Source organism: Notolabrus celidotus, chromosome 23 (assembly GCF_009762535.1).
Source record: "Notolabrus celidotus isolate fNotCel1 chromosome 23, fNotCel1.pri, whole genome shotgun sequence".
NCBI lineage: Eukaryota > Metazoa > Chordata > Actinopteri > Labriformes > Labridae > Notolabrus > Notolabrus celidotus.
The window spans coordinates 5,969,219-5,984,117 of record NC_048294.1 but is presented as its reverse complement, the minus strand read 5'-3'; the positions used below and the strand labels follow the sequence as shown (position 1 = coordinate 5,984,117).

Sequence of the window (14,899 nt, the reverse complement as noted above, 5' to 3'; positions counted from 1 at the left end):
GGTCAGCAGGAACAGGAGTCATGTGCTCTCTTCCGCTAGAGCAAGTTAAAAGCTGTGCAGCAGTGCGTTGTTTGAGCTGGAGCCTGTGAATGTTCCCTTTACTTATGCCAGAGTGGAGTGCTTTACAATAACCAGGGCCCGTATGCACGTCCAGCCATTAGCGATGAAAACGGGCCGTTTGAACTAATGGTGAAAAAGAAATGGATTAGCGGAATGCATGAGCGTCATCAGTATTAATCTACGTGAAACCTGTTGGTTGTTCTGTTTATGGTCTGATTGGCTTATCAGACCTATGTATAAAACTTTTATGATCACTGACTTATGTTTGACTTTGACACCAAAACACACCCAGACAAGCTGTTCCCCCTGTTTCCATTCTTCAGCCAAATCAATGATTTTCAAGTCAAGAAGTAAATACACAGAGAAAAGTGTAACCTTAACTTCAGTGATTACTGTTTATTCTTTAACTGTTCATTATGAATCTTAATTATCGAGCACAGTTCAGTGACAGAGGAACAGCCACACACATTGACTTTTTCCTGGGCTCCACATTCCATCATCCACTCAGACTGGGACCTGGCTGAGAGGATCAAGGTTCACCTGCCCTGCCTCCAGCCGCTGTGGAGCTACTTCAGGAGTTGTCCTGAAGATCACCCAGCATAAAAATCCACCCATCAGCAGACGCATGTTTGTCAAACACATAAAGATTTCATACACGTATACAGAAACAGACAGACCGCTAATGGCCATGCACTCAAACACAAAACTGGGACAGTAGGTTCCCAACGTGGCGAAGGCTAAGCAAGCAACTATTATACAGTATTTTTTCATGCTTTTAAAGAAGAGGCAGGCTAGAATTGATACAAGACAAGTCAGAGTTATAGCAACTGCACCCAGAAACACAGAAGCTTGGAGGACCCCAGTGAAAAGTAAGCTTATGAGACTCAGCGTGAGGACGACAGGCAGGGTCCAGTGCGTTCGCAGAAGTCTGGAGCCGAAGCGAGACTTGCTACGGATCAGCAAGAACTCAAGCCCCACCAGCAGGTGGAGAAGCACTCCTAATTGTCGGGACGCTAACCACACAACCAGCAGATAATCACAGTGTTTCAGATAACAGTAGATACCCAGAAATCTCATCGCCACCACAGATGTGGACAGCATCTGGAGGACAGAGGTGAAGGTGAACGACACCATGAACACTGTGAGGTGTTGAGTGTGGATTTTTTTGCGGCACACAGCTATCATGAAGTCAAGTAAATAAAGGATCCCCACGCACAGGCCGGTCAGAAGAAGACCAAGGGCTGCTTCATTAATGACGTAGAGTCTGTCCCCTGCGAGGCGGCTGCTCCCCATGCTGAAGCTGCCTGTAGCATCAAAGACTCCAGACTCGTTCATCTTTTACTCCTGTCTTGCTTTCCTGCAATTGCACAACAGAAATAACCAAAAATACTGATTAGACCAGAGAGTCACAATCTTTCTTTTCTTCTAAATAACAATCAAGATGTTAAATAACTCATTAAAATTACACTTGAGTCAAAAAAGCTGTGCTTTAAAAAATCTACACCCAGATAGAAGGTGTTAAAAGAAACATCCATAGATTAAATGGTGCTTACTGAGTCATTTTTTTTTGGAGGTTAGGTCAATAAAAAAACATACAATGTCTGAATTTGTTTATAGAATTCTGATATATTTTTCTCAGAATTCTGGCTTTAATCTCAGAACTCCATGAAGTCAGACTCTGCCTTTAAAGAGAATGTTGAGATTAAAGAGTTTTGAGATGCAAGTCGGAACTCTTAGATTAAAGTCGGAATTCTTAGATTAAAGTCGGAATTCTTAAAATAAGAGTCTGAATTCTGAGATTAAAAAGTTCCGAGGTTAAAATAGGAATTCTAAAAAAGTCTGACAACTGAGATTTACATCGGAATTCTTAGAACAAGGTCGGAATTCTAAAAAAGTCAGAATTCTGAGATTAATAGTGGAATTCTGATATTAAAGAATTCTGAGATTAAAGGCGGAACAGTCTGAATTCTGAGATTAATAGTTTTGAGATGCAAGTCGGAATTCTTAGATTAAAGTTGGAATTCTGAGATTAAAGAATTCTGAAATTAAAGACAGAGTTCTGTGATTAAAGTTAGAAATAAGAAAATACCTGAGGTTACTTCAGGGATAAAATAATCATAGAGCAGATTTTAATGTTCAGTCTTACCTGTGAAGTCTGAGAAGAGAGGAGCTGTAATGTCTCAGTTTATGCCTCGATTCTGACTTATGACTGATGCTGATTACATCCAGCGCCCTGCCACACCTCTTTTTCTGTTCTCACGTCACTAATGATAAAGAGCTCTAATCCGCTCCTAAAGTCATAAAATAAATCATGTCTTAACTCAATTGCCCGTTGCAGTAAGCCACCATGAGTCACTGGTCATCCCAGGCCATGATAAGCGAATGTATGGAGTTATGGTGCATTTATTGCTAATGAGATTAACACTGGGCTTCTGAAGAGAATGTCAAATAAAGTCAAAGTAATTTGTTTGCACTGTGAGCCAGCTGTGATATTAATGATAACAATAACTATTTATAATGCATTTTTCAAAACCAAAGTGAAGAGGTGCCATACAGACATACATTAAAGCACAAGGGTAAAACAGTTATATCAAGAATAAGATAAAATAAATAAGATATCAATAGCCCCCAGTTCAGAGAAAGCCATATGATAGAAGGGAGTATTCAGTGAGGATTTAAGAGGGTACAGACTTGACTAACCTAAAGCCTGATCACCTTTGGTTACGAACTATGATTAAGGATCAAACAGCTATCAGGAACATAAAAGGTTAAGAGGCCACAAAAATAAGGGGGTGCCTGACCATTTAGTAATACAATCTTAAAATCAATTCTACAACCAACTGAGAGCCAGTGAAGGTCAGCAGGAACAGGAGTCATGTGCTCTCCTCTGCTAGAGCAAGTTAAAAGCTGTGCAGCAGTGCGTTGTTTGAGCTGGAGCCTGTGAATGTTCCCTTTACTTATGCCAGAGTGGAGTGCTTTACCATAACCAGGGCCCGTATGCACGTCCAGCCATTAGCGATGAAAACGGGTCGTTTGTACTAATGGTGAAAAATAAATGGATTAGCGGTATGCATGAGCGTCATCAGTATTAATCTACATGAAACCTGTTGGTTGTTCTGTTTATGGTCTGATTGGCTTATCAGACCTATGTATAAAAATGTTATGATCACTGACTTATGTTTGACTTTGACACCAAAACACACCCAGACAGGCTGTTCCCCCTGTTTCCATTCTTCAGCCAAATCAATGATTTTCAAGTCAAGAAGTAAATACACAGAGAAAAGTGTAAGCTTAACTTCAGTGATTACTGTTTATTCTTTAACTGTTCATTATGAATCTTAATTATCGAGCACAGTTCAGTGACAGAGGAACAGCCACACACATTGACTTTTTCCAGGGCTCCACATTCCATCATCCACTCAGAATGGGACCTGGCTGAGAGGATCAAGGTTCACCTGCCCTGCCTCCAGCCGCTGTGGAGCTGCTTCAGGAGTTGTCCTGAAGATCACCCAGCATAAAAATCCATCCATCAGCAGACGCATGTTTGTCAAACACAGAAAGATTTCATACACGTATACAGAAACAGACACACCGCTAATGGCCATGCACTCAAACACAAAACTGGGACAGTAGGTTCCCAAGGTGGCGAAGGCTAACCAAGCAACTATTAAAGAGTATTGTTTCATGCTTCTAAAGGAGAGGCAGGCTAGAATTAATACAAGACAAGTCAGAGTTATAGCAACTGCACCCAGAAACGCAGAAGCTTGGAGGACCCCATTGAAAAGTATGCTTATGAGACTCAGCGTGAGGACGACAGGCAGGGTCCAGTGCGTTCGCAGAAGTCTGGAGCCGAAGCGAGACTTGCTACGGATCAGCAAGAACTCAAGCCCCACCAGCAGGTGGAGAAGCACTCCTAATCGTCGGGACGCTACCCACACAACCAGCAGATAATCACAGTGTTTCAGATGACAGTAGATACCCAGATATCTTATCACCATCACAGATGTGGACAGCATCTGGAGGACACAGGTGAAGGTGAACGACACCATGAACACTGTGAGGTGTTGAGTGTGGATTTTTTTGCGGCACACAGCTATCATGAAGACAAGTAAATAAATGATCCCCACGCACAGGCCGGTCAGAAGAAGACCGAGAGCTGCTTCATTAGTGACGTAGAGTCTGTCCCCGGCGAGGCGTCTGCTCCCCATGCTGAAGCTGCCTGTAGCATCAAAGACTCCAGACTCGTTCATCTTTTACTCCTGTCTTGCTTTCCTGCAATTGCACAACAGAAATAACCAAAAATACTGATTAGACCAGAGAGTCACAATCTTTCTTTTCTTCTAAATAACAATCAAGATGTTAAATAACTCATTAAAATTACACTTGAGTCAAAAAAGCTGTGCTTTAAAAAATCTACACCCAGATAGAAGGTGTTAAAAGAAACATCCATAGATTAAATGGTGCTTACTGAGTCATTTTTTTTTGGAGGTTAGGTCAATAAAAAAACATACAATGTCTGAATTTGTTTATAGAATTCTGATATATTTTTCTCAGAATTCTGGCTTTAATCTCAGAACTCCATGAAGTCAGACTCTGCCTTTAAAGAGAATGTTGAGATTAAAGAGTTTTGAGATGCAAGTCGGAACTCTTAGATTAAAGTCGGAATTCTTAGATTAAAGTCGGAATTCTTAAAATAAGAGTCTGAATTCTGAGATTAAAAAGTTCCGAGGTTAAAATAGGAATTCTAAAAAAGTCTGACAACTGAGATTTACATCGGAATTCTTAGAACAAGGTCGGAATTCTAAAAAAGTCAGAATTCTGAGATTAATAGTGGAATTCTGATATTAAAGAATTCTGAGATTAAAGGCGGAACAGTCTGAATTCTGAGATTAATAGTTTTGAGATGCAAGTCGGAATTCTTAGATTAAAGTTGGAATTCTGAGATTAAAGAATTCTGAAATTAAAGACAGAGTTCTGTGATTAAAGTTAGAAATAAGAAAATACCTGAGGTTACTTCAGGGATAAAATAATCATAGAGCAGATTTTAATGTTCAGTCTTACCTGTGAAGTCTGAGAAGAGAGGAGCTGTAATGTCTCAGTTTATGCCTCGATTCTGACTTATGACTGATGCTGATTACATCCAGCGCCCTGCCACACCTCTTTTTCTGTTCTCACGTCACTAATGATAAAGAGCTCTAATCCGCTCCTAAAGTCATAAAATAAATCATGTCTTAACTCAATTGCCCGTTGCAGTAAGCCACCATGAGTCACTGGTCATCCCAGGCCATGATAAGCGAATGTATGGAGTTATGGTGCATTTATTGCTAATGAGATTAACACTGGGCTTCTGAAGAGAATGTCAAATAAAGTCAAAGTAATTTGTTTGCACTGTGAGCCAGCTGTGATATTAATGATAACAATAACTATTTATAATGCATTTTTCAAAACCAAAGTGAAGAGGTGCCATACAGACATACATTAAAGCACAAGGGTAAAACAGTTATATCAAGAATAAGATAAAATAAATAAGATATCAATAGCCCCCAGTTCAGAGAAAGCCATATGATAGAAGGGAGTATTCAGTGAGGATTTAAGAGGGTACAGACTTGACTAACCTAAAGCCTGATCACCTTTGGTTACGAACTATGATTAAGGATCAAACAGCTATCAGGAACATAAAAGGTTAAGAGGCCACAAAAATAAGGGGGTGCCTGACCATTTAGTAATACAATCTTAAAATCAATTCTACAACCAACTGAGAGCCAGTGAAGGTCAGCAGGAACAGGAGTCATGTGCTCTCCTCTGCTAGAGCAAGTTAAAAGCTGTGCAGCAGTGCGTTGTTTGAGCTGGAGCCTGTGAATGTTCCCTTTACTTATGCCAGAGTGGAGTGCTTTACCATAACCAGGGCCCGTATGCACGTCCAGCCATTAGCGATGAAAACGGGTCGTTTGTACTAATGGTGAAAAATAAATGGATTAGCGGTATGCATGAGCGTCATCAGTATTAATCTACATGAAACCTGTTGGTTGTTCTGTTTATGGTCTGATTGGCTTATCAGACCTATGTATAAAAATGTTATGATCACTGACTTATGTTTGACTTTGACACCAAAACACACCCAGACAGGCTGTTCCCCCTGTTTCCATTCTTCAGCCAAATCAATGATTTTCAAGTCAAGAAGTAAATACACAGAGAAAAGTGTAAGCTTAACTTCAGTGATTACTGTTTATTCTTTAACTGTTCATTATGAATCTTAATTATCGAGCACAGTTCAGTGACAGAGGAACAGCCACACACATTGACTTTTTCCAGGGCTCCACATTCCATCATCCACTCAGAATGGGACCTGGCTGAGAGGATCAAGGTTCACCTGCCCTGCCTCCAGCCGCTGTGGAGCTGCTTCAGGAGTTGTCCTGAAGATCACCCAGCATAAAAATCCATCCATCAGCAGACGCATGTTTGTCAAACACAGAAAGATTTCATACACGTATACAGAAACAGACACACCGCTAATGGCCATGCACTCAAACACAAAACTGGGACAGTAGGTTCCCAAGGTGGCGAAGGCTAACCAAGCAACTATTAAAGAGTATTGTTTCATGCTTCTAAAGGAGAGGCAGGCTAGAATTAATACAAGACAAGTCAGAGTTATAGCAACTGCACCCAGAAACGCAGAAGCTTGGAGGACCCCATTGAAAAGTATGCTTATGAGACTCAGCGTGAGGACGACAGGCAGGGTCCAGTGCGTTCGCAGAAGTCTGGAGCCGAAGCGAGACTTGCTACGGATCAGCAAGAACTCAAGCCCCACCAGCAGGTGGAGAAGCACTCCTAATCGTCGGGACGCTACCCACACAACCAGCAGATAATCACAGTGTTTCAGATGACAGTAGATACCCAGATATCTTATCACCATCACAGATGTGGACAGCATCTGGAGGACACAGGTGAAGGTGAACGACACCATGAACACTGTGAGGTGTTGAGTGTGGATTTTTTTGCGGCACACAGCTATCATGAAGACAAGTAAATAAATGATCCCCACGCACAGGCCGGTCAGAAGAAGACCGAGAGCTGCTTCATTAGTGACGTAGAGTCTGTCCCCGGCGAGGCGTCTGCTCCCCATGCTGAAGCTGCCTGTAGCATCAAAGACTCCAGACTTGTTCATCTTTTACTCCAGTCTTGCTTTCCTGCAATTGCACAACAGAAATAACCAAAAATACTGATTAGACCAGAGAGTCAAAATCTTTCTTTTCTTCTAAATAACAATCAAGATGTTAAATAACTCATTAAAATTACACTTGAGTCAAAAAAGCTGTGCTTTAAAAAATCTACATTCAGATAGAAGGTGTTAAAAGAAACATCCATAGATTAAATGATGCTTACTGAGTCCTTTTTTTGGAGGTTAGGTCAATAAAAAAACATACAATGTCTGAATTTGTTTATAGAATTCTGATATATTTTTCTCAGAATTCTGGCTTTAATCTCAGAACTCCATGAAGTCAGACTCTGCCTTTAAAGTTAGAATGTTGAGATTAAAGAGTTTTGAGATGCAAGTCGGAACTCTTAGATTAAAGTCGGAATTCTTAAAATAAGAGTCTGAATTCTGAGATTAAAAATTTCTGAGGTTAAAGTAGGAATTCCAAAAAAGTCTGACACCTGAGATTGAAGTCAGAATTCTGAGATTAAAGTCAGAATTTTAAAAAAAGTCAGACTTCTGAGATTAAAGTTGGAATTCGGATATTGAAGAATTCTGTGATTAGAGTGGAACAGTCCGAATTCTGAGATTAAGAGTTTTGAGATGCAAGTCGGAATTCTTAGATGAAAGTCGGAATTCTGAGGTTAAAGTAGGAATTCAAAAAAGGTCTGAAACCTGAGATTAAAGTTGAAATTCTGAGATTAAAGTCAGAATTCTTGGATTAAAGTCGGGATTCTAAAAAAGTCAGAATTCGGATATTAAATAATTCTGAGATGAAAGGCGAAATTCTTACATCAAAGTCGGAATTCTGAGATTAAAGAGTTCCGAGGTTAAAGTAGGAATTCTAAAAAAGTCTGACACCTGAGATTTACATCGGAATTCTTAGATCAAGATCGGAATTCTAAAAAAGTCAGAATTCTGAGATTAAAGGCGGAACAGTCCGAATTCTGAGATTAAGAGTTTTGAGATGCAAGTTGGAATTCTGAGATTAAACAGTTCTGAGGTTAAAGTAGGAGTTCTAAAAAAGTCAGAATTCTTAGATTAAAGTTGGAATTCTGAGATTAAGGAATTCTGAAATTAAAGACACAGTTCTGTGATTAAAGTTAGAAATAAGAAAATACCTGAGGTTACTTCAGGTATAAAATAATCATAGAGCAGATTTTAATGTTCAGTCTTACCTGTGAAGTCTGAGAAGAGAGGAGCTGTAATGTCTCAGTTTATGCCTCGATTCTGACTTATGACTGATGCTGATTACATCCAGCGCCCTGCCACACCTCTTTTTGTTCTCACGTCACTAATGATAAAGAGCTATAATCCGCTCCTAAAGTCATAAAATAAATCATGTCTTAACTCTATTGCCCGTTCCAGTAAGCCACCATGAGTCACTGGTCATCCCAGGCCATGATAAGCAAATGTATGGAGTTATGGTGCATTTATTGCTAATGAGATTAACACTGGGCTTCTGAAGAGAATGTCAAATAAAGTCAAAGTAATTTGTTTGCACTGTGAGCCAGCTGTGATATTAATGATAACAATAACTATTTATAATGCAGTTTTCAGAACCAAAGTTAACATACATTAAAGCACAAGGGTAAAACAGTTATATCAAGAATAAGATAAAATAAATAAGATATCAATAGACCCCCAGTTCAGAGAAAGCCATATGATAGAAGGGAGTATTCAGTGAGGATTTAAGAGGGTACAGACTTGACTAACCTAAAGCCTGATCACCTTTGGTTACGAACTATGATTAAGGATCAAACAGCTATCAGGAACATAAAAGGTTAAGAGGCCACAAAAATAAGGGGGTGCCTGACCATTTAGTAATACAATCTTAAAATCAATTCTACAACCAACTGAGAGCCAGTGAAGGTCAGCAGGAACAGGAGTCATGTGCTCTCCTCTGCTAGAGCAAGTTAAAAGCTGTGCAGCAGTGCGTTGTTTGAGCTGGAGCCTGTGAATGTTCCCTTTACTTATGCCAGAGTGGAGTGCTTTACCATAACCAGGGCCCGTATGCACGTCCAGCCATTAGCGATGAAAACGGGTCGTTTGTACTAATGGTGAAAAATAAATGGATTAGCGGTATGCATGAGCGTCATCAGTATTAATCTACATGAAACCTGTTGATTGTTCTGTTTATGGTCTGATTGGCTTATCAGACCTATGTATAAAAATTTTATGATCACTGACTTATGTTTGACTTTGACACCAAAACACACCCAGACAAGCTGTTCCCCCTGTTTCCATTCTTCAGCCAAATCAATGATTTTCAAGAAGTCAAGAAGTAAATACACAGAGAAAAGTGTAACCTTAACTTCAGTGATTACTGTTTATTCTTTAACTGTTCATTATGAATCTTAATTATCGAGCACAGTTCAGTGACAGAGGAACAGCCACACACATTGACTTTTTCCAGGGCTCCACATTCCATCATCCACTCAGAATGGGACCTGGCTGAGAGGATCAAGGTTCACCTGCCCTGCCTCCAGCCGCTGTGGAGCTGCTTCAGGAGTTGTCCTGAAGATCAACCAGCATAAAAATCCATCCATCAGCAGACGCATGTTTGTCAAACACAGAAAGATGTCATACACGTATGCAGAAACAGACAGACCGCTAAGGGCTATGCACTCAAACACAAAACTGGGACAGTAGGTTCCCAACGTGGCGAAGGCTAACCAAGCAACTATTATAGAGTATTTTTTCATGTTTTTAAAGGAGAGGCAGGCTAGAATTGATACAAGACAAGTCAGAGTTATAGCAACTGCACCCAGAAACACAGAAGCTTCGAGGACCCGAGCGAAAAGTATGCTTATGAGACTCAGCGTGAGGACGACAGGCAGGGTCCAGTGCGTTCGCAGAAGTCTGGAGCCGAAGCGAGACTTGCTACGGATCAGCAAGAACTCAAGCCCCACCAGCAGGTGGAGAAGCACTCCTAATCGTCGGGACGCTAACCACACAACCAGCAGATAATCACAGTGTTTCAGATCACAGTAGATACCCAGAAGGCTCATCACCACCACAGATGTGGACAGCATCTGGAGGACAGAGGTGAAGGTGAACGACACCATGAACACTGTGAGGTGTTGAGTGTGGATTTTTTTGCGGCACACAGCTATCATGAAGACAAGTAAATAAATGATCCCCACGCACAGGCCGGTCAGAAGAAGACCGAGAGCTGCTTCATTAGTGACGTAGAGTCTGTCCCCTGCGAGGCGGCTGCTCCCCATGCTGAAGCTGCCTGTAGCATCAAAGACTCCAGACTCGTTCATCTTTTACTCCTGTCTTGCTTTCCTGCAATTGCACAACAGAAATAACCAAAAATACTGATTAGACCAGAGAGTCACAATCTTTCTTTTCTTCTAAATAACAATCAAGATGTTAAATAACTCATTCAAATTACACTTGAGTCAAAAAAGCTGTGCTTTAAAATAACTACATTCAGATAGAAGGTGTTAAAAGAAACATCCATAGATTAAATGGTGCTTACTGAGTCCTTTTTTGGAGGTTAGGCCGATAAAAAAAACATACAATGTCTGAATTTGTTTTTAAAATTCTGATATATTTCTCAGAACTCTGATATATTTTTAAGAATTCTGGCTTTAAATTAGAATTCTGAGATTAAAGAGTTTTGGGATGCAAGTTGGAACTTTTTCAATTAAAGTCAAAATTCTGAGATTAAAAAGTTCTGAGGTTAAAATAGGAATTAAAAAAAAGTCTGATACCTGAGATTAAAGTCAGAATTCTTAGATTAAAGTCAGATCTCTGAGATTAAAGAGTTCTGAGGTTAAAGTAGGAATTCTAAAAAGGTCTCACACCTGAGATTAAAGCTGAAATTCTGAGATTAAAGTTAGAATTCTTGAATTAAAGTTGGAATTCTTACTTCAAAGTAGGAATTCTAAAAAAGTCTGACACCTGAGATTAAAGGTGGAATTCTGATATTAAAGAATTCTGAGATTAAAGGCGGAACAGTCCGAATTCGGAGATTAAGAGTTTTGAGATACAAGTCAGAATTCATAGATTAAAGTCGGAATTCTTTAAATAAATTGGGAATTCATAGATTAAAGTTGGAATTCTGAGAACAAAGAATTCTGAAATTAAAGACAGAGTTCTGTAATTAAAGTTAGAAATAAAAAAATAACTGAGGTTACTTCAGGGATAAAATAATCATAGAGCAGATTTTAATGTTTTGTCTTACCTGTGAAGTCTGAGAGGAGAGGAGCTGTAATGTCTCAGTCTATGGCTCGATTCTGACTTATGACTGCTGCTGATTACATCCAGCGCCCACCCACACCTCTTTTTGTTCTCACGTCACTAATGATAAAGAACTATAAGCCGCTCCTATAGTCATAAAATAAGCCATGTCATGAGTCACTGTTCATCCCAGGACATGATAAGCAAATGTATGGAGTTATGGTGCATTTATTGCCAATGAGATTAACACTGGGCTTCTGATGAGACATGTCAAACAAAGTCAAAGTAATTTGTTTGCACTGTGAGCCAGCTGTAATAATAATGATAACAATAACTCTATTTATAATGCAGTTTTCAAACCAAAGTTAACATACATTGAAACACAAGGGTAAAATAGTTATATCAAGAATAAGATAAAATAAATAAGATATCAATAGCCCACCAGTTCAGAGAAAGCCTTATGATAAAGTATTCAGTGAGGATTTAAGAGGATACAGACTTGACTAACCTAAAGCTCAGTGAAAGCCTGATCACCTTTGGTTACAAACTATGATTAAGGATCAAACAGCTATCAGGAACATAAAAGGTTAAGAGGCCACAAAAATAAGGGGGTGCCTGACCATTTAGTAATACAATCTTAAAATCAATTCTACAACAAACTGATAGCCAGCGGAGGTCAGCAGGAACAAGAGTCATGTGCTCTCTTCCGCTAGAGCGAGTTAAAAGCTGTGCAGCAGTGCGTTGTTTGAGCTGGAGCCTGTGGATGTTCCCTTTACTTATGCCAGAGTGGAGTGCTTTACAATAACCAGGGCCCGTATGCACGTCCAGCCATTACTCCAACGGGACCATTAGTCTTAACATACCGTTATGGAACGGCCCATTTGGCCGTAGCGTTAGCCACATGCACGACTGCTAATAATTGGCCAATTAACTAATTGCGCCGTGAAAGCGAGGCTGGTGCATAACGTCATATATCCAGGGAACCTCCTGGAGAACCCCTATCCAACAAATTTGAATTGTGCATGCCTACTATGCATAAACAACAATAAACATGGCGAGCCGTACTGGTGTGACTGAGAGAAGATCAAGAAAAAACAGTTTTTCAGCAGAAGAAGAAAATGGACATTTTATTACATGAGTATAGAATGAATAAAGAAATATTATCAGCAAGTCAATCATCAAGATAACAAACAAAGAGAAAGGGAAAGTTTGGCTAAAGATCTTGAACCGGTACATGCGTGAGGTGTTTCTGAACCCACATTAAAAGACCTACAACATAAAATAAGCAGCACCACCACCAACGTGGTACAAGTGGAGGACCACCTGTCCCCCCGTTGAAGGATGAGGACTTGTTAACGGAGTTGTTTGGGAAGGATTCACTTCATGGTATTGCTGGTAGGTTACCTAAGAACTATGTTGCTTCTTTTAAATCTAGATTTTACATTTCGACATCGTCATACTTTTCCAAAGGATTCGTTCGATCCCTAAATATCTGTTGTCCTTGCATATTTCGTCATAAATGGTAACACATAAGCACGATGTCCGCCATCCTTAAAACAGCCTAACAGGTGTGTTATCACCTGTAATGGTGGGGTCTACTGCCGTTACATGTAATGCTTTGTTGGGGCGTTCACCTGGCTCATGCATACTGGTAATCCATTTCTTTTTCACCATTAGTACAAAGTGGATGGTTTTCATCGCTAATTGCTGGACATGCATACAGACCCTGGTCTTTACTAAATCAGAGGAAGACAGAAATGGTCTGACCTTGGAGGTTAGACTCAGCTGTTGGAAACAAGACCATACTTTAGAGACCTGACTATCAACACTGAGATTACAATGAAATATGACACCATGGTTTCCAGCCTCATCTTTGGCGTGACTGGTGTCATTGTGGGGCCTATACAGAGTCATTATTATGACCTCTGTGATTGAGTCATTAAGATATAGGCCTATGATGAATAGTATAAAGATAGATGAATCTAAAGATAGAGTGTTGTTCTCACAGTAACACAACAAAAGGTATTCGTATGTATTTTGACCCCTTGTTGCCTGGGTTGAGGGGTTGGGTAGTTGAATGTGAATTTATCTCGTCATTATCTCTGTGGGCTTCACATTTATGACCGGATAATATCTTGTGAAACGTGTTTGTTGTAGGTATTCCAGCTCACGCCTTAAAGCTCCTGTAATGAGTTTCTAGCTGGTTGTCAGGGACACTGTATTTAAAAGGGAAGCCTCTTTATGACCCTCATAAAGAAAACAAGACCATTAGAGACCAGATTGTCTGGTGCTACCGTGGCTACTTTTGACGTCAGAAACTGCAGCCACAGGGTAGATGTCCAAGGTGTGCAAGTTGCCAAAACAGGAAGACTCAATGGAATTACAAAAATAGCATGATGGGGTGTTTTGTTAAAAAAAAAAACCACATCAATAAACAGGTAAGAGGCACTGCTTTGACCACAGGGAGTGCAAAAGTTGAAACACTGTAAGTTCCCAACAGGAGCTTTAAACTGGGTTTACATCAGACGATCATCACTTTAGGAATCAATACAAATGTTGGTAAAAAATGTACACAGGCACCTGAAGTAACCCAGGTAAAAGCACTAGAGTTCCTCCATTTTTGACACTATTTCTACCATGAAGTAGTCACACTCAAGTCAACTTAAATACCATTTTATATTGATGAACAAACAATACTTTCTTTTTGTTTTTCCGAAGTATTTAGACAATCTGCTGCAACAGTGTGAGAGGAAAGCAGCGTCATTTTACACAAACTCTATCAGTCCTGCAGAGAACTCCTCTGGTCTCAAGAAACATGACTAATGGTAGGCGTTAAATGGACTCTGACCCTTTAACAGGGCCTTTACAATGTAAATACTACGTGGCATTAGTTGAAGGATGTCCAAGCAAGGGAAGCCCCCAGCCCACCCACACTCAAAAGGAGAGGGTTTGGCAACATCAAATACGAAAAAGGTTCAAAGAAAGTTTCTGAAGATCAAAGAAGTGTCTTATATTTAGAGAAAAATGCTTTGGGGTGCCTCCTCACAATTCTTAAGTATATTTGAATGAAAACAAAGACAAAACGACAATTTGCTTTTGATATGCAATCATTTGAGCCTGGTGGCCTAAAGTGTCCCTTGCCAAAACCTGCCTGGTGCAGAACTTTTTTGCTAAATGCATAGACTGTATTAAAAACGGATGTGGTCTCATAAAAACCACAAAAATGGTGTTCCCCATATTACACATTATGAAATTATCATTCTGTTGACCAAGCAAGTGACAAAAAGGTGGAGTTGAGGCAAGCCATTACAGTCAAATTCCACCGGATCTGTGTCGGGGCCGTCTCCAATCTGTCACGGTACTAGAGTTGATAGGTTTCTATCTTAGTCAAAGTGTTAACTTCCACTGGATCCACTCTGTTGTCTGATCCGGCAGGTCAGAGCCCTCCAGATC

The 14,899-nt window shown here is 40.0% G+C and overlaps 1 protein-coding gene across 1 annotated transcript; it reads right to left on the bottom strand.

Moving 5' to 3' along the window:
• Window positions 1–564: 564 nt before the first annotated feature.
• LOC117807775 lies at window positions 565–2,263 on the bottom strand. Its single transcript, XM_034677179.1, has 2 exons — window positions 2,207–2,263; window positions 565–1,417 (listed from the first exon to the last, which is right to left on the bottom strand). Exon 2 carries the CDS (start codon window positions 1,393–1,395, stop codon window positions 565–567), a length of 831 nt encoding a protein of 276 aa, XP_034533070.1. The 5' UTR covers window positions 1,396–1,417; window positions 2,207–2,263.
• Between the last annotated feature and the right edge of the window lie 12,636 nt (window positions 2,264–14,899).